Source organism: Mus pahari, chromosome 1 (genome assembly GCF_900095145.1).
Source record: "Mus pahari chromosome 1, PAHARI_EIJ_v1.1, whole genome shotgun sequence".
NCBI lineage: Eukaryota > Metazoa > Chordata > Mammalia > Rodentia > Muridae > Mus > Mus pahari.
In genome coordinates this window covers 38,580,644-38,607,779 of record NC_034590.1, presented here as the reverse complement: position 1 = coordinate 38,607,779, position 27,136 = coordinate 38,580,644, and the positions used below count along the sequence as shown (strand labels likewise).

General features: G+C 43.9%; 1 protein-coding gene across 4 annotated transcripts in view; it reads right to left on the bottom strand.

Moving 5' to 3' along the window:
* Positions 1 to 1,006: 1,006 nt before the first annotated feature.
* The window catches only part of Lins1 (lines homolog 1), a 29,861-nt gene continuing 3,731 nt past the window's right edge, over positions 1,007 to 27,136 (bottom strand). The window contains exons 2-8 of one of the 4 annotated variants that reach the window (XR_003842693.1): positions 24,575 to 24,706; positions 10,150 to 10,655; positions 9,977 to 10,066; positions 9,087 to 9,228; positions 7,741 to 8,257; positions 6,286 to 6,457; positions 1,007 to 4,438 (exon numbers count right to left, since the gene is read on the bottom strand). Coding sequence is in view for 3 of the 4 variants with exons in the window: in XM_021202772.1 (XP_021058431.1) it covers positions 3,583 to 4,438; positions 6,286 to 6,457; positions 7,741 to 8,328; positions 9,087 to 9,228; positions 9,977 to 10,066; positions 10,150 to 10,575 (2,274 nt within the window). In the remaining variant the exon portion in view is untranslated. Of the gene's footprint in view, positions 4,439 to 6,285; positions 6,458 to 7,740; positions 8,329 to 9,086; positions 9,229 to 9,959; positions 10,067 to 10,149; positions 10,656 to 24,574; positions 24,707 to 27,136 lie in introns of all 4 variants that reach the window. The other 3 variants (XM_029532916.1, XM_021202772.1, XM_029532913.1) reach the window with 3 other exon arrangements.

The window sequence follows — 27,136 nt, the reverse complement described above, 5'->3', positions numbered from 1 at the left end:
TGGAAACTTGTTTTTTTTTTTTTTCTTAAAGATGTATTTATTTATTATATGTAAGTACACTGTAGCTGTCTTCAGACACTCCAGACGAGGGCATCAGATTTCATTATGGATGGTTGTGAGCCACCATATGGTTGCTGGGATTTGAACTCAGGATCTTTGGAAGAGTAGTCGGTGCTCTTAACCACTGAGCCATCTCACCAGCCCTGGACACTTGATTTTTGACAAAGAAGCTAAACCATACAATGGAAAAAATGAAAGCATCTTCAACAAATGGTGCTAGTCTAACTGGATGTTTGCATGTAGAAGATTGTAAATAGATCCATATTTATTATCCTGTATAAAACTCAAGTCCAAGTGGATCAAAAATCTCAACATAAAACTGGAAAATAGAGGAAAAAGTGGGGAATAGCCTTTTGGAACAGGAGACAACTTCCTTAACAGAACACCAATGGCTCAGGCTCTAAGATCAACAAAATTGATAATGGTTCCTCATGAAACTGAAAAGCTATTGTAAGTCAAAGAACACTGTCAACAGAATGAAATGCCAGACTACAGATTGGGAATAGTTCTTCACCAGCCCTACATCCAACACAGAGCTAATATCCATAATATATAAAGAACTCAAGACATTAGCAAACCAAATAACCCAATTAAAAAGTTGGGTACTGAGCTAAATAGAATTAACAATAGAGGAATCTTGAATGGCCAAGAATCACTTAAAGAAATATTCAATGGCCTTAGTTATCAGAGAAATACAAATCAAAACGACCCTGAGATTCTACCTTACACCAATCAGAATGGTTAAGATCAAAAACCTCAATTGATATCACATTCTGATGAGGATGTGGAGCAAGGAGAACACTCCCCCATTGCTGGTGGGAGTGCAAACTTGTACAACCACTTTGGAAATCACTTTGGCGCTTTCTAAGAAAACCAGGAATAGTTCTACCTCAAGATCCGGTTATACCCCAAAGATGTCCCACTATACCACAAGGACACTTGCTCATCTATGCTCATAACAGCTTTAGTCATAATAGTCAGAAACTGGAAACAACCTAAAGAATAAAGAAAATGTGGTACATCTACACAATGGAATACTATTCAGTTGTTAAAAACAAAAATATTATAAAAATTTCAGGCAAATGGATGGAACTTGAGAATACCATCCTGAGTGAGGTACCCTGGAGCCAGCAAGACAGATGATATATAATCATTTATAAGTAGACATTTGCCATCAAGTGAAGGATAAGCATGCTTCAATTCACAGACCCAAAGCTACTGGGTAATAAAGTAGGTCCCAAGGAATGATGTGCAAATCTCACTCAGAAGGGGAAAATAACTAGCCACTGGAGGTGGATGGAGAGAGAAGAGGGGTGACAAGGAAGGGAAGCAAGCATGTAAATCAGGTGTGGCAAGAGGTGGGGGGCTGGAGAAGGCTGGGAGAATGGAAATGGGGGGCTCTCTAGTGACTAGCTGGGCCTGGGACAGAAGATACTGGGAGTCTATGGGGGTGACCCAAGCTGAGCTTCCTACCAGACAGGGATATAGAGACTGAAGAGGCCACCTCCTGTAGCTGGGCAGGACTTCCAGAGGAGGGAGGGGGAATTCAATCCACCCACAAAGTTGTCAACACAAAATCTGTCCTGCTTACAAGACATGCAGGGATAAAGATGGAAGAGAGACCAAGGGAACAGTCACCAGCGACTGCCTCATTGGCTGAGACCCATTCCATGGGAAAGAGCCAACCTCTAACACTATTAATATCCTGCTATGCTTGCAGGCAGGAACCTAGCACAACTGTCTCCTGAGAGGCTTCATCCAGCAGCGGAGGGAGGCAGATGCAGAGACCCACAGCCAATCATCAGGCAGAGATCTGGGACTCTTGTGGAAGAGTTGGAGATAGAAGTGAGCAAGTCGGAGTGGTTAGGAACACCATAAAACCTAGAATCAACTACCCTGGGACCATGGAAGTTATGGAGCCTGGGCCACCAACCAGGGAGCTTTCAGGGGCTGGACCTAGGACCCCTACACACTTGTAGCAAATGTGCAGCTCGTTTTCATGTGGGGTCCCCTAAAAACTGGGGCAGGGACTGTCTTCCCTTCCTTATTGGTTCCCCTTCCTCCAACTGGACTGCCTGGTTGGTCCTCAGTGGGAGAAGTTGTGCCTAGTCCCGCTGAGACTAGGTGTGCCAGGGTGGGGTGGTAGCCCGGGGGGCTCCCCTTCTCTGAGGAGAACATGAAGGACCCTGGGGGAGGGACTTGTAAGGGTGCAACTGGGAGGAGAGATTGGGATGTAAAGTAAGCAAAAAAAATTAAATGTTACAATGCAACCAGAACTTGTCTTGTGTGAGTGTAAGTGGATCTAGGTAGATGTATGTAGGTTGTATGAAGATTGCATGCTGTTTTATTAAGAGATTGTCAATGGATTTTGGTTTCATGGTAGGGGTAGCAATGGGTTCTGGAAGCTATGCCTTTGGATACCAAAAGGTAATCACATACATGGGCACACAAGGATGTAAGTGTCTTTGCTCCTGCCCAATACTTTTCTTAAACAAATGGAAGCCCTGTATATTCTTTTTGGTTTTTGGTGGAGAAGTTTCATATCCACAGCACGGACACAATGCATTCTTCTTTACAGGTCTGCAATATTCCAATGAAATAAGTCTAGTCTTGTCTTTTATAATGTATCATCCTTGTTTTACATTTTTATTTATTTCTATCTCAGTACATTGGTGTTTTACCTGCATAAATATCTGTGTAAAGGTGTCAACTCCCCTGAGGTGTTACAGTAGTGAGCTGCCAAGGGGAAGCTGAGGTAAGAGGGCTGCACACAGGAGTTTGAGAACAAGCCAACGGCAAAGAGAAAGGAAGCAGGAACGGCCACCAAGCCCCGCAGTCCAAAGCTTTCCTTGCCATTGCCAGGCCTGTAACTAAGACAAATCAAGTTTAAGATTCAAGTATACACTGCCTCACCAACATGTCTCCCTGAACGTTTTGACATCCACACTTCTATTTGACTAGGCTTTTCTGCCTTAAGACAGGGTATCTTCCTCAACTTGAAACTGGCTCTTTGGACAAGGATGAGTAGTGGATGTCTCAGATCAGGGCAGGGGCAGGGCAAATCAAAGCTACAAGGAGACAATGTTACTCCAGCTGGAAAGCTATGCTCAAAACAAAAGAAAAACTAACCATGGTAGCAAACGATGCAGAGCATGCAGAGATGGAGGTGCATCATGGATAGGATGTGCAGTGTCCCAGGACATTACACTGCATATCTTGATTTTAAGCTTCTGGCCTCTTGAGCTCAGAAGATAAATCTGACTTAGTTTGGGCTACAGAATATGCAGTCATTTGTCATGGCGAATTCCGTGTAGTCTGAACCAGCGTAAACTCTCCGCTGTAGCAAGCTGGGCCAATTGACCTGTCACGGGATGTTCCTTTCTCAAACACTATGCTGCTCCATAAGGCAAAGACCCAGAAACCCATGTTTGCAGTTTGTGTTTGTTTTTATTTATCTTAGATGGACACTTTATATCAAAAGAGAACAAAGCTGAGGACAGATGCTGCTGTGTTACCCAGGGCTCACATGTTAACACATTTAGCCTCCACACCTTTCAACAACTTCAGCAGTGCCGCTGGGTTATATGGAAAGAGATTTTTCCCCTGCAAACGGTAAATTGCTCTCTGTAGCTCCTCAAGGCATTTCACTGTATGGAGAAACAATCCCACTTCCCAGACAGTCCTGTCTGGAGCAACTCCACCCTTGGCAGAGATGGGAGAACTGGACTCTGCAGAGAGCAAAGGCCTCGACTGAGGCTCCAGGCTATGTTCCTTTTGCTCCTTACATGTCCTAGGCAGGCCCTGGATCTCCTCAGTCATTTCTTGACATAAAGATGTCTGTTTGCTGTCTGCTAAATGCTCACTTGTGGTTTCCTCCTCAGAAGCTTCGGAGCTGTCATAATCTACGAGACTCTGTGGTGTCCGGGAAGGTGGGCCATTAGCTGGCATTGGGTGAGTTTGCTTGGGCATCATGACCTGGCTCTGGGATTCGGAGGAGGCATCAGAAGCCCAGGGGAGCCAGGGGCAAGTGTTTTCTCCAGCCGGAGCATGAGGTAGTATGTAGCTGGTGCTTCTGCCACGGGCAGGTGAGGGGACAGGATCATGAACACGCACTCTGCATTGTGATTCCACTGAAGCAAAGAACTTGCAGATGGACAGAAAGTGGGCCCAGTCTTTCTGCAGCAGTTTTAAATATTTAACAAAATATTCAAGGAAACAGGTTTCTGAGGATATCAAGAAGTCGAGAAGAACCGTAGAATCGAACGCTACATTCTTTAAGAAGAATAAGAAAACACAGTGAGGGTTACAGCCATGTCCATGTGTGGAGCGGATCCATGCTTCCTTTTCTTGGGTCAGACTTGCAGAAGCATCCCACTCTCTGAAAAGGCAGACAAGGGAGGGTTCAGGCTCAGGCTCACAGGTCTTTACAAACATGTTTGCACACTTACTTGCCCATCACTTTAAAAGGAAACAAATCAGAACTCAATCTGCTCACCACTGGCCAGTTTTGGTTTCTGTCTGCACAAAAGCCTTCTGCCCTTCCTTCTACATCAGAGGCTCCCGCTCCAGGATGACTTAGTCCACGTTTAAAATGCAACACCAAACCATCTCATCAGGGTAGACGTGTGACCCCAGACTGACCAATCAGAACATGGCCTCATGCTAATCAGATCCTCCCAGAGACATCTCTACAGCTAGGAAAGATTACAACTCTAAGACTGATAAAAAAAAAAAGGAAGCCTGAAGCTGCTGGTGGCCAGGCCTGAGGAGGAGTCAGATTTCTCTCTCTCTCTCTCTCTCTCTCTCTCTCTCTCTCTCTCTCTCTCTCTCCTCTCCCTCTCCCACACACATCCCCACACCCACACACAGAAACAGACAACCACATATATGTAGACACACAACCACAAACAGAGAGACACAGACAGACACAAGAGACAGACAGATGTGTACATGCACATGTGGACACACACACATACACAGTTATACCTGATGCCAAGTTGATGCCCTTAGAGCTCTCAACCATGCCTCAAAAAAAAAAAAATCTATTTTTGTTTAAAACAATTTGAATTGGTCTCTGTCATTTACAAACAAGAAAACCTTAGCATGGTGATATTTTTCATATCGAAGGCATGAAAATCTCCCTCTCTCCACACTGTGAGTCAAAGCGGAAGCAGTAAGACTCTCACATAAACCAGAGGAGGAGTAAAAAGGCAGTGCCAAGCGCAATCAAGATTCACTCTTGAACTTTCCATCAGGACTTGATACACTACCAGGACTTCTGTTTCTTGAGTAGAACCTTTGAAACACTTTGAGTGTTGCACTTGAGTGAAACCTTTGAAACTGGCCCCAAACAATCACAGATGGAAAGTAGTATTGCTGCCCTCAGCAACTTAATCACACACACACACACACACACACACACACACACACACACACACACACACCACATACACACACACTACACACATAACACATACACTACACACACATACACATATGCTACACACTACACACACATACACACACTACACACATACACACATACTACACACATACACAGAAAGAGAGAGAGAGAGAGAGACAGACAGACAGACAGACAGAGAGAGATAAAGACAGAGACACACACAAAGAGAAAGAGACAGAGAGCCATTGCCAGCTGGTCCTAATGTAGCAAGCACAGGCTGCATTGCCAATCATTAGTGAGAAAGCCCTTCTCCCAGGCCAAGGGAGAGGGAAATGAAGCAGGGCTGAAATAATGGAAAGGATCAGTGTTGTCAGCTTCAGAAGCAATTCTCACACTGCTCCAAGGACAGAGCAGAAACACAATTGGGTGGCAGTGTCCTAGCAATGTGCCTCCAGGGGGAACAGCCCAGGTGTCAGTGTATGAAATGCCAGTTTGGAAAAGCTCCTTTGATTCTTTATATTTGCAGTCACTTTGACAAGGCAAAACACACCAGCTAGAAGCTTAATTCAGACAAGTAGTCTTGGAGGTTTAAAAACAATGTTAACCACCAGCTGAAGTTCAGAGCTGGTACTGGCTTCTCCTGATCACACAGGCAATACCTGAGTATAATGCAAGTAGCATCCATTTTCATGCAAGGCAGAGCTGAAACAGGGGGAAATCACAAGACAGTCTACCCCAGTAGGGAAAAGAATAATGCACCAGACAGAAACCCACTTTCTGATGTGTGTGTTTCTAGCCCAAGTTACTAGAAATACACAGACCTGGTCAGCTGGAGGTAGATGCTCAGAGAGGCCTTGGCAGCCTCCAGCATGTCATCGTCCTGCTCTATGAAGACCCTGGACAACCACTCGCACGGGTTGTGTGGCTGCAGAGAGGGCTGGAGGTGAGGCTTTAAGAAGGCCAGTAGCTCGGACATGAACGTCTGCAAGGCAACTTCAAATGACAGAAATTTCAAAGTTCAGGGAATGCTTATAAACACACAAATACCATCTTGTCCATATGCACATGTGTGCATGCATTACTGTAATCCACACTCTCAGAAAGCCCTAGACAAGGTATTATCTGAGTCACAAATGAAGAACTGAGGACAGCAAAGGTGACTTATGGAAGGGCACAAGTTGAAAAGGTATGTTCTGGGCATCTACCTACCAAAGTCTAGTCACAGTTTGTCTAAGAGGTAACTATGTGATCTCATGATGACAGCATGTTATAAAACTAAGTGGCAACAGCCTCTCCCTCAGTGGCCACAGCTTTCTGCTAACTATAGACTGCGAGGTCATAAAAAGAATCAGCTTCAAAATAACAGAAAAATCTTCCTTCCTTTTGCCTGTTTAAGAACCAAAAGAAAGTACAAGTACGGCAAAAATCTAGACTTCTGGGAGTTTAACTGCAACTCAAACCTCTGAATTATGTAACAGATGCCACCTAGTGTTATAAACTGTAATCGTGCTAATTAAAACATCCTAGGATCCCTAGATCATCCTGACAGGTCTCCATAGCTGGAGAATCACATGCTCTCCTAGTAACCGCAGGCAGCCTGCCTGGAGACCTCTACTGTTCATTTCCCCAGTGTCATGGAAGATATGTCCTCTACAACACCACACTGAAAATTACTCTTCCAGGCACTCTCAACCCGGACTGTCACCTTCAAGTAATGTGCGACAATTCCTTTATCAACAGAACTTCCCAATAGTGTCAACATAACTTCTGATTATCAGTAATCAATATGAATAGTCTGACTGCTTTTATGAATAATATAATTAAATATGAGCTGACTTCCATTTGCTTGGTAGTGATTCAAAAAGCAACTATTTTTGTATTTATTATCCAATGCATATTAATTGTATAAAAAAGTTCACATGCTTCTTGAAATTCCAGTCACTAACAACCCCCTTTACCTTTAAAAAACTATTTCCTAGTCAGGTGTGGTAGCGCACGCCTTTAATCCCAGTACTCGGGAGGCAGAGGCAGGTGGATTTCTGAGTTCGAGGCCAGCCTGGTCTACAAAGTGAGTTCCAGGACAGCCAGGGCGATACAGAGAAACTCTATCTCGAAAGGAAAAAAAAAAAAAAAAGTATTTCTTAAGTTTAACCAGGAAAACACAGCTAAATTACTGAAATGATACTAGCCTTACTACTCAATAGTCATGAGTCCCTCTTCATAAGTGAAAACTTAATTGTATAGAATTTTGAATAAAAAAGGAGCCTAAGGAATACCTTCCATCTCAGCTGCTGAGGCACAATTCTGGAACTTGATTTCTAAGGACTTCACTGTAATTAAGCTTGCTGCTCTCAGGGTCACGTGATCAGGACCGGTCCTGAGTCTGCATCCAGGCTGAACTTCATCCCCTCCAAAGCAGGAAGGCTTTCCAGAGACAGCCAGTGCCTTCCACAACCCCATATGCACAGCGTGCAGAAGTGCATCAGCTAAAGTGAGCATGTCACTGTCCAGAAGATGATTTGGTGACACCAGGGAGGGCACAGATTCACGGCAGAGGTCTTCGCCCACTTTACAGAGAAGGCACTTTTTGATGAGTATAACCAAATTCCTTTTTATAAAAGCCGGAATAGGCCAGGCAAGAATATCTAGAGCATGGGGTTTCAAAAATAGCATCCTCTGGCTCTTGAAGTGCAGTTTCAGGTGGATTCTGCAGGCTACAAGAAGCTCAAGCAGCTCCAGAAAGCACAGGAGGCTGTTGGTTATGTTAGAGGGGCTCTGGAAGTCTCCAAAATGCTGAGAAAATAAGGAATTGTAGAACACTTCAAAAGTAAGGTCAAAAGGAGTCAAGAGCTGCTTTAGATTTTCTGTAATTATAAAACAGGAGTTATAAGCAACAGGAAAAACAAAAGCTTTTTTAAAACAAAAGTTTACAATTTAATGTGTGTGTGTGTAAGTAACTTTGTAAGATAAAAAATAGGTTTAAGAATAGCTACCTCTAATAAGACCAATTGAGAATACACAGATTAACAGCTAATTACTAAAACTTAATACATGCTTTATGAATATGGGCAGACTATTCAAGAGATAGTTGATGATTAAGATTTCATTTCTTTTTTAAAATGTTACATCCAGTGCTCGAGAGATAGTTCATTTGGTAAAGTGCTTGCTGCATAAGGATGAAGTATTGAGTTAGGATGGCTAGCAGCCACGGAAAGCCAGATACGGTGGCGCTCAACTGTAACACCTACACTGGGAGGTAGAGCTGGAGCTCACTGGCAGCCATCCTGGCTCAGCGCAAGAGCTCTGGGCTCACCGAGAGATCTTAGCTCAATACATACGCTGGAAAGGCATCGAGGAAGACACCCAAGATTGACTTCTAGCCTCTACAAGCACATACATATCCACATGCCTCTACAAGCACACACATAGCTACATGCATATGTTCATACACCCAATACATATACCACACACCACTGCAAAGTTATGTTCAATAAAAAAATCAGGGGCAAGATCATGGATTTTTCCATACTTCAAGAGAGATGAGGTATAACATGACTTTTACTCTTCATAATAAATGCACAGCTCCTGAGGTGGTGTTCATTTGTGGACAGGCCATCTCTACCTGCTCTCTGTGAATGTGTGTCTTTAAGGATCTCTTTTATCACAGCTGTAAGGATCCAGAGGCAATGCACTGCTTCGCCACTCTCAGAGGACTCAGAGAGATGCTTCTGGCAGAAAGTGATCCAGGAATTACTTAACATTTTCTACAAATGAGGAAAAAAAAGGGTAGTTATTATTTTGTTAGTAATAAAAAACTATCACACAACATACAAATTGTTGTCTACTTGTTTGCCTGAAAAAAGTATGCTTTGACAAAACAAAGAAGGAAAATATTCTAATACTCTTTAAGGCAGGAAAGGCAACACAGGATAGAAGTGAAGGATCAAAAAGAACTATGAAAATATCCACATGTCATTTAGTAATGATACACAATGTCTTTCTTTTCTTTATTCTCCATTCTACTATCTAAATATCCTACCATAAACATCTTACATATTCAAAGTGTTATTTTAAGAAAGAAGCAATTGGAGCAGAAAGACAATAGATGCTTGGATCTGCGTGTATTTTTTTTTTTTTTTTTTTTTTTTTGGTTTTTCGAGGCAGGGTTTCTCTGTGTAGCCCTGGCTGTCCTGGAACTCACTTTGTAGACCAGGCTGGCCTCGAACTCAGAAATNCGCCTGCCTCTGCCTCCCGAGTGCTGGGATTAAAGGCGTGCGCCACCATGCCCGGCTCTGCGTGTATTTTTAAGCACAGGTACATGTGTGTGCAAGTGCACAAGGTGGCCTCAGGTGGCCTCCGCAAGCATTTTCTTCTTTATTTTTGGGGGTAGGATCTTATTTCATTCCTACATTTTTGGATTTGCATGTTATTGTGGGTGAAAGTATCTTATTAACTCAAATATGTGAACTTTAAAACACAAAGAGAAATAACTAACATGCTGGCTTATCTGACCTTCTCTCTCAGCTGGAAATACAGTAGCAGGGCGAGGCACTTTGCAGCCATGTGGGACAACAACTTGTCAGAATTCTGGAGCATGCGGATCTACAGCAAAACAAACACAGTTTACCACACTGCGGAAGCCTTAACAACTTTACTTAGTATCTTAATCTTTTTAAATGGCTTACCAATTTGGAATCAAGTTCAACGGACTGCAAAAGGACTTCAGTTAGCTGTCTGTACCCCTCCTTTGCGTGGGTCTCCATTTCATCAGACAGTACTTGGCTCAGTATCATGTCAATCACTGTTAACTGAAGGAGCTTCACCTCCTGGGCCCTGTCCATCTGAAGCTGTCTCTTGGGACACTCCTGTGCTTCAGGAAGGATGGCCACCTCGTGGGAGGATGGCCCACGCTGGCCCGCAATGCTATCGAGCACATTAGACTGAACTTCAGAGAAGGTTGGACAGCCATCTTGTTCTGAGAGATCTAGGTTGAGATAGAAGATGTAACCATGGATGTCATCTTCAAGGGTGGCTCCAAGGAGCACTTTCCTGTATAATTGATCCAAAATTTCTTGGACCCCTTCCATTTGAATTTCCAAAATGTGTCTCATAAGAGGGTCAACAGCCACAAGGAGTAAATATTGAAGACTTAGAAGTACAATGGATCTCTAAGATGTTTTCTCAGTGAAGCCTGAAACAGAAAAAGTAATTTATAATTATGAGTGTTAAAGCTGTATTACAAGTGAAACAAAATCGTATTCACTTAGGAAGTCTCAAGTTAGAGATAATTGTAGTGTTGGACTCTTCAAATGAAAATTATTGTAAAACTTTAAAATCACAATGATAAAATGTACACTTTATGTATAAATATAAAACTTTTTATAGTGTTGTTTCGATTTTGTTTGGGTGTGTGTGTGCAAAAGTATGTGAGTACATTTGTGCTTGTGCATGCGTGTGCTTATGCATACTAGTTAAGCACTCTACTTCTGAGCTTCATCCCTAGACTTGTCTTTTAATTTCTGTTTGGACGTGGGAACTCTGTAAGCTGCCTGCAGTAGCACGCTGGCCTTGATCTTACGCTGTAGCTCAGGAAGCCTTGAACGCATGATCTTCTTGCATCAGACACCCAGGTATCTGGGCATGGGCTGGGATCACCAGGCCCAGGTGAAAAACACCAGCTCTCCTGCAACACTTCATGATGGCTGCCTCAGTTCTCGATCTTGGTACTGTTGAAGGTGGAGACAGACCCTTTATATGGGGAGCTGCAAGCACACTCCAGACTGATAAGCAGCCCCTGCCCTCACCCAGTCTTTCTCAAACCTCTGCCATCTCCCAGCCAAAACACCACAGCATCAGCCACCAGATTCCGGCGACTAGCAATGTCTGCAGACGTTGTTAGATGCCCCAGTTTAAATCTACTGGGGTAAATCAAAATTTTTACCCCCACTTCCAATTTATAGATTAAAACCTGAAGTTACACTGTTATATAGACATTGGTTACTAAGTTCCAACTTAAAATTATATAGTATAATATTATATTATATAACAATAAGATTCAGATCCTTGGTCACCACTTCTGTAACTAGGTAAGTTTTAGATGCTATCCCTAGAGAGTCAAGAAGAGAAGGAAGAGTCCCTAAATGAGTGGTCTGTACTTGTAACTGGCTACAAATTTAGACATTCAGGTTGTTCCAGAATTCTCTGCCATGATGAAGGCCGGGGTAAGATACACGACACATTTAAAGTCACACACAGCTTTTAAAAGAGAGAATATAAGCAATCAGTCGACGCCAGAGGAAGCATGCTGTCACTGGGGTAAGCAAAGGAGAGGACTGGGAACTCTGGGAATCTACTGGGCTACCTTAAACCTCATACACCGCCACCCCCCCCAGCCCCCCCCCCCTTATATATAGGTAAGCAAAGAATCCTCTCCTCAGTGGGGAAAAGAGGTTTGTTTTATGTATCTTTTACTTATTTTAACACTCCCATTTTCCATATAAGTTCTTAGTTCTCTTTCTTTAAATGGGTTGTAACAGCTGCCTGATTCTCTCATCAGCTCGTGAGTTTTTTGTGAAAAGCAAAACCAAACCAAACCAAAACCCAACAACAACCAATACGCACTTCACACATCCTCTGTCTTCTTTTTTATTTTATGTGTTATGAGTGCTTTGCCTGCACGTATGTCCATCTACCGTTTGCATGCCTGGTGCTCATAGAGGCAGAAGAGAGAGTCAGGTGCCCTGAAACTGAAGTCACAAATGGATGTTAGCTGTAGAGGTGCTTTGAATGAGAAACACACTCGGAGGCTCAGGTACCTGCATGCTTGGTCAGCAGCAGTTGGTGAAAGCGTTTGGGAAGGCCCGGGGGCATGGACTTGGGAGAGGTGTGTCACAGGGGATGGGCTCTGAGGTTTCAGAAGCCCATGCCCCTGTCAGTTAGCCCGTTCTCTCGCTCTGCCTTGAGCATGTGGATCAGATGTAAGGTCTCAGCTACTGCTCAGTGCCATGCCTGCCTGCCGCCAGGCTCCCCGGCTGCTAGTCATGACTCTAACCTTTCAGAACCATGAGATCCCAAATTAAATGTGCTCTTTTATAAGGTGCCTTGGTCATGGTGTCTTTTCATAGCAATAGAAATGCAACTAAGACAGTTGGCATGTGGGTGCTGGGAATCAAACCCAGTCCTCAGGAAGAGCAGACAGTGCTCTTTAACACTGGGCCATCTCTCCAGTCCCTGCTGAGCCATCTTTTTAGCTCCTAATTTTATCTTCTTAAAACACACTCCTTTAAAAAATTCCATGGACTCCTCTTCTCCACTGTTAACTCATATCTAGCTATCCTGCACATGTTTTTTTTTTTATTATTATTATTAGATATTTTCTTTATTTACATTTCAAATGTTATCCCCTTTTCTAGTTTTCCCTCCAAAGGTCCCCTCCCCCTATCCTCTCCCTCCTCCCCTGCTCACTAACCCACCCACTCCTGCTTCCTGGCCCTGGCATTCCCCTATATTGGGGCATAGAACCTTCACAGGACCAAGGGCCTCTCTTCCCATTGATGACCAAGTAATAGGCCATCCCCAGCTACATATGCAGTTAGAGCCATGAGTCTCTCCGTGTGTTTTCTTTGATTGGTGGTTTAGGCAAAGGGAGCTCTGGGGGTACTAGTTAGTTCATACTGTTGTTCCCCCTAGGGGGCTGCAAACCCCTTCAGCTCCTTGGGTACTTTCTCTAGCTCCTTCATTGGGGACCCTGTGCCCTGTCTAATGGATGACTGTGAGCATCCACTTCTGTATTAGTCAGGTACTGGCAGGCCTCTAAGGAGACAGCTCTATCAGTCTCCTGTCAGCAAGCTCTTGTTGGCATCTGCAATAGAGTCTGGGTTTGGTGGTTGTTTATGGCATGGATACCCAGGTGGGGCAGTCTCTGGATGGTAATGCCTTCAGACTCTGCTCTGAACTTTTTCTCTGTAACTCATTCCATGGGTATTTTGTTCCACCTTCTAAGAAGGATCCTAGTATCCACACTTTGGTCGTCCTTCTTGAGTTTCATGTGTTTTGCAAATTGTACCTAGGGTATTCTGAGCTTCTGGGCTAATATTCACTTATCAGTGAGTGCATATCATGTGTTTTCTTTTGTGATTGGGTTACCTCACTTAGGATGATAATCCTCCAGATCCATCCATTTATCTAAGAATTTCATGAATTCATTGTTTTTAATAGTTGAGTAGTATTCCACTGTGTACATGTACCACATTTTCTGTATCCATTCCTCTGTTGAGGGATATCTGGTGTGTAAATGTACCACATTTTCTGTATCCATTCCTCTGTTGAGGGATATCTGGGTTCTTTCCAGGTTCTTACTATTATAAATAAGGCTGCTATGAACATAGTGGAGCATGTATCCTTATTACAAGTTGGAGCATCTTCTGGGTATATGCCCAGGAGTGGTATTGCCAGATCTTCTGGTAGTGCTATGTTCAATTTTCTGAGGACAACAACAATACAATTTGGTTGGAAAATGGAGCTCAGGAGTAGAGTGTTTACTCTGTATGAATGAGGTCTTCCTATTACAGACAGAAAATAGAAAAACAAAAGGAAGAGATGACAAATACCCAGGGTCCAGCAGGAAAGAACGGACTAAGGGACAGTGCGTGCTCGGTGGATTCTGCTGGGGCCTAGCATAAAACTTCAATTGCACCTCAGACATGATTCATTGTGATCAAACAAACAAATGAACAAAAATTACAGCATTGAAATTCAAAACTACTGAAGGAAAAATTCCTGTCTTGCCCCAGAAAAAGTGCCGTATTAAAGGAAAAGAAAGCCTAAAAAAACAGACTAGGAAATCAACTGGCCATGTTGTGTCACTTCAGTGGTTGCCCATGGATTTGCTCACTGAAAATTGAAATGCCATGCTGGTCTGGGAAGAGATGTCCATGCTGAAGCCATGCCTGTCATAACGTGTTCGAAGCTAGCTGTCTAGTATGGAAGCCTATGTATGTGAGGCTGCGAAACACCTCCATGGAGTCCACAAGGGAGGCCACCCACTCTGGAAAAAGAATATTGGAGATGTCTAATCAGGACATGGACATAAAACCTGAAATTAATCCTTACATGATGTGCACTGTCCCTGTTACATTTCTCTGATGTAAAAAAATTATCCTTAAAAAAAAAAAAGTAATACATAGCCGTGCCCTCTTGTGAAAGAATATACAGTACACAAAACATCTTCCAACAACCTCTTCCAGAAACATGGTACATAAAGCAAAGTTTGAAGCACTAGACTCAAACAAAATTAAAATATTTGCTTTGTAAAAAATCCTATGAAGAAGCTGTGACTATTGCTCAGTGGTAGAGTCCATGATCAATATGCATGAAGTTCTAGGTTCTATCCCTGGTAGAGGGGGAAAGAAAGAAAGAAAATAAGCAAAGGACTTGTCTTAGAGTTTCATTGCTGTGAAGAGACACCATGACCAAGGCAACTCTTATACGGGACATCTAATTGGGGCTGGCTTACAAATTCAGAGATTCAGTTCATTATCATCATGGTGGGAAGCATGGCAGCGTTCAGGCAGACATGGTGCTGGAGGACCCTTATGTTCTACATCTTGATCTGTAGGCAGCTATAAGGAGAGTCTCAAAGCCTACCCCCACAGTGACACACTTCCTAAAACAAGGCCACACTTCCTAATAGTGTCACTCCCTGAGCCAAGCATATTCAAACCACCACAGGTACAAAGAGCTAGTGCCATAAAAACACAAAAATCAGAACTGGTTATAATTCTATAACACTCTACTTGGAATGTCCACTCTTCTAACGCAACCAGATGGCTCTGTTGAGCCAAGAACTGACTTTCTGAAGTCAGTTCATAACAGTCCTCAAAGAAACTGCCATTGGGTGTTACCAGTTACCCAGAAACAGAAGGTGGTCCCTAACAGCCTTACCTCCCCCAGCAAATGGGGATCAGACATTCTATGGAGCTCACCTATCATGGAATCTGCAGAGGCCAGAGGGATAAGTCAGCTTAGATTCAGAGGGTGGTGCATGGGGGCTGCTGCTCATGGTCCCCAAGGTGTCACCTAGTTAATGAGTGTAGAGATGGGATTTGCTGCATGAAGAACACTGTGGACTGCAGTGTCTGTCTGTCTGTCTGTCTGTCTGTCCTCTGCAGCCACTTGCTTCCTCAATCCCCTCACTTACTCACCAGTGCTGAGCTCCTGCTGCAGAACAGAGAGGAAAAATGCAGTTGTGACGCAGAAGAGAAGAGCCCGGCCGAAGTAGATTGTGAAGCGGAAGACAGTCCTGAGGAACCCCATGCATACTGCAGACTTGTTCTGCACATTTACAAACCGAGGTTGCAAGCTGACCAGGAAGAGGAGTATCCCTGAGCAAGAAGCTCCAGGAAGCACCGGAGAAGTTTTCCTGGAGGGTAACATGCCCAGCAATGCCTCTTCTGGGCCAGCGTGGTTGTCACCCTTAGTATTTTACCTGACCTTTTAACCTGAGTCACTGAGAGTGTTCACTAAAGAGATAGAAGCAAATCATCCAACTGCACTTAGGTCAGCCATTACAGAAAACTGCCATCCAAGGTGAGAGAATTCCAAAAAGCTGACATCTCTATAACCCAGGGATCTCATTTTTAAGTGTCCTCCATACTAGCTACCATTGGCAAGTGACTATTTTCCTACCACAACAGGAAACAAAAATAACTATAAAGAATACCATTCTTAGAATAGCTGCAGTAACAACCAGAGGCAGCTGATGCTGGCAAAGATGTACAGAAACTAAATCCTGCTATAACAGCTATTCTGTAAATTAATCTGGCAGTTTCTTCAAAAGCTGAACATCTAGTTACCAGATGACCCAGCAACTGGGAAGCTGGCATTCATGCCAGAAAAATAGTCACACACACAAAAGCTTGCACACAATGCCCTTCACTGGGTGTGTGGAAACCAAGTGGTGGAGCCACACCATGAAATAACTTTTCATCACCAACCAAACCCTATTACTACCTGAGCTGCCTTAGATGGCTCTCACATGGATTATGGGGAGGGGGGGGAATCTTAGAAGCTGTGCATTATTTCTATTCCTGAAGAGCAAGTGGGCAATGTAATGCAGATGAAAGCCGGCCTCCAGCTGAGGGCTCCTCCTCCTTAGAGGGTGGGGCTATGAAGGATAACAGGAGGCATCCAGTGCTAACAAAAATCACACAGAGCTAGGCAAACATTCAAATAAATGTGTACAGATAAAGAGGGAAATTGGAGGGAGGCAGGTAGGTTGTATCAATTAAGATTCTGTTGTGTTAAGCAAGATGATGCCTTTGGAAAAAATCAGGAAAAAAGAACATAGGGTCTTGCTGTGTCTTTCTTCAAACTGCTGTGACTCTACAATGACCTCAAAGAAAACGTATACATTAAAAGAAACCAGAAATTTTAGCTGAATAAAACAGCACACGCCTATAATCTCATACTCAGAAGGCTGAGGCAAGAAGGTAGAGTTCAAGGCCTCTCTGGGAAACTCAGGGTAGCCCTGCATCAAAAGCAGGAGGGAGGGAAGACTGGAGATGAAGCTCAATAGTAGAATGCTTTCCTGGTATCAACTTTCAGAACTACAAAAATAATCAAACAAAACGCCTTAATTTTGTGAAGGGTTATAGTCACTTTGTAGCCTAGGACAGCCTTGAACTCATGGCTCTCTTGTTAAAGCTCCTGAATGCTGGGGTATAAGATTAAGTTAGCATGTCCAATTATACTAAGACCCTGATTCTTAAAGTCTCTACACCAAAAACTGGACAGAACTGTACTAGAAAGTACATTTAAAATATTTCCAGAAACTAGTTGGGCACAGTGGTACACACTTTTATTCCTAGACTCTGGGAGGCAGAAGCAGGAAGCTCTCTTGTGAGTTTGGTCTGTCCACACAACTGAGTTTCACACCCCCCAGGGCTACATAGTGAGACGCTCTCTCAAAAATGAATAAATCAATAAGTATAATAATCAACAAGATGAGCACGGTAGTTCATGTATAAACCCCAGCTCTTGGGGCCTGGTGAAGGCATAGATAGACACGGGGGCAGAGGAGTCCTAACATCCTTGGGGCTAGTGAGATGGCTCAGCCAATCAAGGCCCAATGACCTGAGTCTGACCCTGGAGCCCACATGGTGAAAAGGAACCAACTCCTACGAGTTTCCTTCGATCTGCGTGTGTGCAAGATTGTACACACAATCAAATGAATTTGTAAAAAGTTGTTTAAGGTCAGCCTTGGATTTTTACACAGCCAGACCTTGTCTCTACATAAATATTTTAATAATACTAACAATGACACAAAGATCAACTTTGGTACACTGTGAGTTTGAGGTCAGCCGTGGTTATAGACGACTCTGATGCAAAAACTCCAAGTTTCCTGGGACATGATAGAACTCTGAAGCCTTCTTTAGAAAATGTGATCACTAAAGAACTGCCCATGTCTATTTCTATAGCCAATACTATTAAAAATAAAAGACTGACTTTCTTTATACAAATTGGCGGCTAGAGTTTGCCAAGAGACTCAGGAGTGAACCTCTCCCTAAGTCAGCAATGGTTCGACTTTAATTTCAGCCCAAGCAGTTACATAGTTCAGACGCTGTCTATGATACTCAATGCAGAACCTGAAGCACTCCAAACAAAGGCTGTCCTCCAAGATTCTGGTTCCTAACCCACTGAGACATCATGCTCTGTGGGAAATGAGCAAGGATTAGTGGCTTACCAAATTAGGCAGGCCCAGCCCAGACTGAACATTGGCCAATCACAACTGCCTTCATTGCATACCACCACCCTGCTGCTGACAGTTCTGATCTTGCTCAGCCCACTGTTCCCTTGAAGTGTTTCTCATCTTTTCTATTCTGATATTAAGTAGTAGATTCTTTTCACCACCAATGAATCTGACCCACATCACATCTGTCGGCATGGACTCTGGGGTACATCAACTACAGCTTTCATCTCTAAGGATCCTCGGTATGCTAAATAAGGAAGAGCTGGAAGACAACTGAAAGTCTCTCCTTGGGACAACTCCCTGGTAGGGCCAGGTTTCCTCCCTTCAGGGCATGCTCACTTTTGTCTTTGGGGGTGAGAGGCTAGAGTTCCTCTGAGAGGCTAGAGTTCCTCTGAGAGTTCTGTCTCTGCCCCAGGGCCTTTGAACTACTCTGCTGAAGAACAAGGACAGCTAAAGATTCCTGGCTGGAACCAGTTCCTTGTGGAACAAAGGCCTCCCTTCTCTCAAACTCCATAGCCCTACAGTGGTGGGGAACCAGAGTTGTGTTACACCTCTAAAGGGAAGGACTTTCCTAATAGTCACCAACTAAAGACAACTCTGGTGGGATCTGAGGCCTTCTGCTTACTTTGTAAGGAAGACAGGACTATTTCTGGCCTCTCGTCACTCCCAGTTCTTCCATTGTGGTGACTACCTCTCAAGGCCCCATTGTTTCTCATTCCATCTTTTCTGACTGCTCTCCCCCTGAGAATGATTGCAGATTCTGGATCGTGTACCCAGTGTCCCTCACCGTAACTGTTGGTTCCAGTGCCAAGATGTCCTTTAAGTAAGTTAAATGCTCTCTCTGACATCTGCACCTCAGGTCTCTTGTGGATACTAAGTGTTTCTGCCTGTATGGAAGTGTATCCCAGGAACCATACAGCTAAGAGGGGAGAAGGTGTCCCAGTGGAAGGGCATCCTGAGACATGAGGGCTCAGGAGCTACACAGCTCTGAGGTGGGACAGTGTCCCGGTGAAGGAACTCCCAAGACACAGGAGCCCAAGAACCACATAGCTCTGAGGGAGACCTCCTCAGCAGAGATGTTGCAGCTCCCAGGGGAGTGTATCCCCAGCTGAGTTGAGGAGCTCAGGGGCCTCGCCCTACTCCCTTCTTCTCTTTATCACTTCTTTTCTTCTTGCCTTCTTCCAATGAGTCACCCAGGCAGGAAATCTCATGAAAATTTTATTGGAAGGTCCAGGATGTGTAGGGATGTATCCAAGGATGACTGCCCTCTGCTCCCAGGAGCAGACACCAGGGAGTCCAAAGGAGCAGTGCTAATATAAAATTTCTCAGTGGGTGGAGCTTCTCAGGGCAGAGATTTCTAGAGTTAGGATTTGTGGGATTTCAAGTCCTGACCTTGAGGAAGCTCAAGGATTGGTGGGGTGTTGTGAGAAGCTCAGAGATTGGTGGGTTTTTCTGCTCAGGGATTGGTGGCCTTTTTTCACCCACTTTTCCCTGCATCAGGCCCATGGGTTAAGGTGGGAAGTCCTTCCTGGTTGCAGCCAGCTTTTGCCAAGGAGCCATTTCTGTGGGGGATGTTGAGGGTAGGGAAGGGAGAGAGAGTCTGCAGAGGAAGTGCTGCCACTGTGGACAGCATCTATAGAACAGCTCCTGCAATGGTGCCTCATGAAAGCTGCAGGCTAAGGCAGGAAAGGTGTGGTAGGTGCTGACACCATGGTTAGCCCTTGAGGGGCAGGAAAGGCTGTGCACCACCTTGGACAAGACCTGTGAGGGGTGCAGGCTGAGGACATTTTGTGGTGGGGCCATTTTTGACAGGAGTCACCATTTTGGACAGCTCTATGGGACATTTTACTGTGGTAGTCAAAGACTGGGGTGGGAAGGAGGAGCCTTCTGCTGCTTTGATGGCTTTCGTGGTCACCATCTCTCAGCAAGTCCTTTAGTAAGGTGAGCTATCCCTTTTTGAAAGTTGCACATCAAGTGCGTTGAACCTAGGGCCCTTTGTCCCCTATAAAGATGTCTGTTAGAGACTAGGGAACTGTATGAGACAGTCACCTCCTTTCCCTTCAGACTTACCCTCATGGCGGGGGTGGGGGGTAAGGTTCATTTGAAAAAAGCTGGAGAAAATTTTGATCCCTAGACTCTGAAAACATTTGTGTTCTTTTGTCTCATGGCTTGGTCCTGAGATAGAGAGGCAAGGCCCCTAACCAGTACCCTCAACTGCAGCACTGTTCTCTATTTGCCCTGCTCTCTTACAGTCTATGCAGATGATTTCCTGTCCCCATGGCCAGCTCCCCCTCTCCAACTGCAAATCTGTGAAAAAACTACTGAGGATGTCTGGCCAGGTTTTGGGGTCCCCAGAAGACCAGGAGATGTCCCACCTAATCCTACTGATCACTCTCCAAACCCACCTTCCCAAGAGACTCTCCCCTATATCCTTAGCCACCTCCCTCCCACCCTCAGGAATACATTTAGGAAACAAACCTCTCCCACTGGACAGAGAAGGCCTATATCCCACCCTCAGGAATACATTTAGGAAACAAACCTCTCCCACTGGACAGAGAAGGCCTATATCCTTTCTGCTAGGTAGCCAACATAGAACTAAGACCCATCAGAGTCCATGTTCCCTTTCCCATGCCTGACCTTACCCACATAGAAACTGAATAGCTCTTTTAATCAAGACTTCTCTACTTCATTAAAAAATTTCAGATAATCGATAAACTGCCTCCTATACATGAGGAATTTGCTCATAGCCAAGAAATGGGTTAGTGAGGCTCATGCCTATAACTCTTGCACTAGTTAGATTTTCTGCCAACTTGGCATAGGCTAGAGTCATGGGGGAAAAAGGGAGTTTCAATTAAGAAAATACTTCTAAAGGGATGGCCTGTAGGCAAGTCTGTGGAGTGCTATTCTGATTGATTGATGGAGGAGAGAGCTCAGAATGGGCGAGGCCACCATGGGCGGTGGTCCTGGAGTGTAAAAGAAAGCAGGTTGGCCGGGCAGTGGTGGCACATGCCTGTTATTCCAGCACTTGGGAGGCAGAGACAGGTGGATCTCTGAGTTCGAGGCCAGCCTGGTCTACAGAGCGAGTTCTAGGACAGCCAGGACTGCACAGAGAAACCCGTTTCAAAAAACCAAAAACAAAAAAGCAAGCAAGCAAGCAAGCAAGCAAGCAAGCAAGCAAGCAAGCAAGCAAGCAAGCAAGCAAGCAAGCAAACAAGCAAGCAGGTTGAGCTAGCTGTGGAAAGCAAGGCAGGAAGCAGCACTCCTTTGTGGCCTCTGCTTTAATTCCTACCTCCAGGTTCCTGTCCTGACTTCCCATCACGATAGACTGTCATGATAAAAGTGTGAAAGAAACCCTTTCCTCCCCAAGTTGCTTTTGGTCACGGTGCTTATCACAGCAATAGAAACCAAACTAAGACACTATGGAAGCCATTCCCAGGGAAGATGCAGTGTCCAAACAGACCCTAATTGAACTTATCAAGATAAGGATCTAGACAGAGGAATCATAATTACCTGTGTCCATGCTTAATAGAAGGTATGAAAAAGGCTAGCCGCAAGAAGGCCTATTAATTACACCAAGTTGAAAGAAGTAAAACAGGCCCACTGAGAACTCGACCTTGCTTCATTCCAGATTGGCCATGAGTGCCGTGGATGGATGGTGTCTCAAAGGCTTTGACATTCTCAAAGTCCATTTTGTCAGCCAAGCTTCCTTGAATATATGACAAAAACTCCACTTGTCTCACCTTACTAGATACAGGCTTTCCTTTAAGATATTTATAGTTAGGATGAGGGAGGCCTCAGGGACCAAGGAAGAGATGATGTGACAAACAGGCCCAGTACATGAGAGCAATCATAGACAATGCCTATGTCAGGGTGGCCCCAGGATCCTCCTGTCACAGTCAGATCCTGTACACACACTATGTCTATGTCAGGGCAGCTCCAGGACCCTTCTGTCACAGTCAGATCCTGCATGCTAAAATCTATGTTCATTACACTGGGCTGTTACAACTGCTGTGAATAGAACACATCATTCAAAACTGTCAAAATCCATGTGCCAACCACACTGCCTATAACTGGCATAGTGGGACACTGAAAATGGAACTAGCGCTCTCTTGCTCAGGAGGAGGAGGGGTCATTTCAACAACAGAAGTCCATAGGTAGTATGGTCAGGGGGACTGTCGGTTAACTTCTGACTCTGTTTCTTTATTATAAGCCCACTGTGGAAAGGAGCCATCTTGGGCTGGCCTGGCAGAACCCAGAGGCTACACTGACTCCCAGTCAGTTCCTATGAAAGAGCCATGAATGGTAGCTCTGTTGTCAGGAGCTGGAGTCGGTAGGCCTGCAGCATTTACTACAGATCTGAACTTTCCTGGATAGCTGCTGTTACACCGCTCCAAAGCCAAACTTTTCTTATGCACCACACAGATTTAGAATGGGCATTACAACAGTTTTTGAGCCAGAATATAGCTCAGAGGTAGAGGATTTGTCTGGTGTGAGATCCCGAGTTGTAACCCCATGTGAGATCCTGGGTTCTAGCCCCAGGACCACCACCCCTCATTTTAGTACCAGAAGTATCTTGAATATGATCTAGACAATGTTCTCAAATTCCAGCATCAGAATTCCCTGGAAGGCTTGCTGGAATGTGGGCAACATGCTCACTCCTACGCCCCAGATTCTGATTCTGTGCATCTGGGAAGAACTAAGAATTGGATCAAAGATGACACTAAAACTTTCTGCACAATCTACTTGATTTTACTGGTGAGAAAGCTGAGTTCTCTGGCTTCATATCACATTGAGCTAAGCATTTTCTAGAAGTGGAACATTTTATTAATATTAAAAGTGTCGGTCTTCTACTCTTAACTGCTGAAGTAATTAAATGGTCCTTCAGGAATCAATCTTAATGGGAAAGATTTATTGCCCTTTAACACCACATGTCCTGTGAGTGTCCTCAGCATCCTGTTGGCTAGGCCAGTGAGACCAGTATCTACCATGCGACTGCTCTACTTATCCCTATTCTTCTTTCTGCCAGCTAGACTATAGCTACAAGGGTATCACTGAGAGCATCTGTGTCTAATGTGGCCCGATTCATCATTCCCAGGGCCCTACACAATCCTGTCCAGAACGGTGCCTTTCATCACCCAGAGCACAAGCTAGTATTTCCTCTACTATCAACTGCTTTAAAGGTCAGATTTGGCTTACAGAGCAGTGATCATACAGGGAAGACACCACAAATTACTAGGAAAATTTCCCAAGACCTAGATTCTATAGAGACCAACCAAATCATAGCTGCTACGTTTGGGGTTGGAACTTCCTTCCTCCAATGAGTTATTAAGATTTATTTGTGTATGTAGCCATTGAAAACAAATAAAAAAAAACATGTTGCTTTATAAGACCCATTTTTTAATGAGTAAACCAAACAGTATGCACACACACAGAGATTTGTGTGTGCATGTGCATATACCACATGTGTTCACCAGGTGCCTGCAGAGGTCAGAAGAAAATATCAGGTCTCATGGAGTTGACATCAGAGGTAGTTGTGAACCATTTAATGTGAGTGCAAGGGACTGAACTTGGGTCCTTTAAGGAACACTGTGTGTAGTAGAGGAGAAAGCTGGGGGTGGGGGCAGGGGTTGGGGTAAGGATGGGGTTGTATATGCTTATAACCCCAGCACAGGGGAGATAAAGATAGGAGGATTTCTGAGGTACACTGGCCAGCCAGCCTAGCCTAACTGGTGAGCTTCAAGCCAATGAAGGATCCTGACTCAAATGAGAATGATGTTGTTTCTGAAACCCAAGGTTATCCTGTGGCCTTCATCCACATGAGCACACAGTATAAACCCACACATATGTAATCATATATACATGTATGCACACACACACACACACACACACACACACCCCAATCTGACTTCTGCAGGTCACCTGACTGAAAGACTACACGAGGATAGTCAAATAAAGTTGATGGTCCCTGTGGCCACTGTTTCCAAGACAGAAAGCCAAAGATATCATGGTGAGGGTTCTCACAAAGTTTCTCAGGACCAAGAAACAGCAGCCCAGGTTTTGTTCAGCAGGAACTGGAGGTCAGTGCAGTGGACTTGTGGCTTATCTGCTGAAGGAAGATCCTGGGGTTGTCTCCCTACTTCAGCTAACAGTCTGCAGGGAGAACAACATGCCTGACTTGGCTGCTGTGTAGACAGACAATGCTGTCCCCAGTGAAGTTATCGCTTAAAAACAAATTTTAAAATATGTAATCTTGTTTAAATTGGCTTTGAGTAATAAGAGACAGGTGGTGGTCTGAACAATCACAGAAACAAGATTTTAAAGCAACAGCGACATGGGCTACAGAAATAGGGAAGCCAGCTTACCAGTAACACAGCCAAGAATGTAGAAGCTTCTTTACCACATCTGCGTCAGGAGACGTCACCTACTAAAGAGCACTGTGTTCCTCCCACAGCCCTGGACTGTCCAGTTCCCAAAAGAAAAGTCACTTCTGAAAGCTGTGCATGATGAAAAGGAGCAAAACTGAGTTCCTCTTACTAAAGCCATTTCATAGCTCAGGCTGGAGAGATGGCACAGGGGTTAAGCAGGCTTGACACTCTTGAGAAGAACCTAAATTCAGCACCCACGTGGTGGCTCACAGCACTCTAACTCCAGTTCCTGGGTATCTGGCACCCTCTTCTGGCTTCCTCAGGGAGCAGCACACATGTGATGCACAGACACACATGCTGACAAACACTTATTCCCACAGGACAGAGACAGATCTTAGCAGAGAAAGTACTATTCTGAAGCCCTAGCTGCTTTTTCCATCAAAGTAAGAAAATATCTCTAAGCATGGCTTTCACATCAGTGAGATACAAGTGCTCCAGGAAGGCTGTCCGCCTTCGCCGCATGTGGGACCCACTCAGCTACTTAAAAACTGGGCCTAGTACGATCCTGTGTAAGAACACCACCACTTACATTAAAAAATAAGACAGGGCTTACTACTTGGAACTAGAAAGACCAATGATTACTTTTTATTTTTCAAATAAAACTTAAATATATGCAGCTATTTATGTTTTAAAAAATCTTGAAAGTTTAAAACACAGTAAATAATCAATATTAAAATATTTTGCCCACACTGACAGTATAAATATAAAGTGTTGCAATAAGTCAATGTGTTATAATGCCAGTATCTCTTATATTAAAAAGTAAAGTTAAAATGGGCTGGCAAGACAGCTCAGTGGGGGACAGCTCAGTAGTGCTTTCCTCTAAAGTGTAACTACCTGAGTTTATCCCTGAGACCTGCCAGGTGGAAAGAAAGAACCAACTGTTGAAAGTTATCCTCTGACCTCCGTACACATGCGTACATACACAAAATAAGCAAATATAAAAAAGTATTTTTTAAACTAAAACCCAACAATGCTATGGTAAGATAAACAAATCATGAAATTAAATCAGTGTTTTTAAATTTTGAAATTATTTGTAGTCTGATTTTTGGGGTCAGAATCTTTGAATTGCATTTGTATGCAAATACTGCCCTTATCCTCATATAAACAAAATGGTAAAAAAAAAAAAAAAAAAAAAGGTTATTTGTATAGATGCTTAACTGAGAATATGCATGGCGCTGTCTAATTTAAATTCACTCTTTGTAATAGAGTGCTAATATTTTTCACTTTTGTAACAGTTAGCCTTTGGTCATTTGAGCAAAATTTTAAAATATTTCTTAAATAAATAAGTAATATTCTGCAGTCTAAGGCAGAGGTGTCGCTCGTGATGGGTTTGATCCCCAGTGCAACAAAAGCAGACCAAAGACAAACATTCTCCAACTGCTCCAAAGCCCCACAGTAAACTGCCTTTCAGGTCAAAGAATTCCAACTTAAGAATTAAAATCTGATAGCCAAAGTCAATAAGGCAAGTCGGGCTCTCTAGCAGCACACTGTGAAACTCTGGCTATCTGATGTTCCTCCTGTTATCTCTACATTGCTTGAAAAACTGTTGGAACTCAGATGCGGAGTTTTAACTGGAAGGTGGCCGAGCTGGCCATGTGGAGAGAGCACAGTGACCCTCACAAAGGTGCGGCCAGATCTCCCAGTCTCAGAAGCAGAGGCAGCATTGGGCCTGAGCTGTGTGTGCTCCGAAGCTTTGCTCTCCCTCCCTCAGCCACTGAGTCCTTTCCCCCTCTCTTGCCTTCCTTTTCTTCTTTGTGGACTTTGAAACTGCCTGGTTTTATCCTTAGCAAATGTTCTAAAACTAACTTGTAAATTACATCTGAATGGTTAAACAAAAAACAAAAATCACGTTAATGTATGTAAAGATCTAAAATATTTTTTAATCAATGACTCATATATTAGGTAACATCTCTTTTAATTCTCTTTTCCCTTTTTCTTTTTCCTATAGTGTACACGATTAAGCTCAATGTGTTGTACATGCTAAAGCAAATACTGTACCCTTGAGCCAAACTCCAGACATCATATAAAGATATAAAGAAGATACTAAGGAGTTGGATAGTAGAGCTGTGTGCTATAGGCAGAACAACCAAAGCAGAGTATAAAAGGATGCTTGCTTCCGACTCAGTGTCTTTCCAGGAATGACTGGACATCCTTCCATGCTGGCTCAAGCACAGTGGGCCCTGATGGAGTTCAATTTGATTACTGATACATAGTATAACTGGCTGCTCTGGTTTAGCCAGGCTGGTCGGATGGGCCTGGTAGAAAGCAAAGGCCTCTGGCACGTTTCTCTCACATATTATAAAAGATGGCACAACGTAGCAAGGAAATCGTAAAAGTACCGGACTCAAGTGTTTCTTTATGTTCAAATCCTCAGACCCCGAGAGCATGGGAGACATTGTGCAAGACTTTATGGAAAACTACTTCAGTTATAGTCACTTTAGGCAAAAATCCCAGACTAATCCCAGACTAACTTATAAGTGTGCTGTTGGTGTTTTCAAA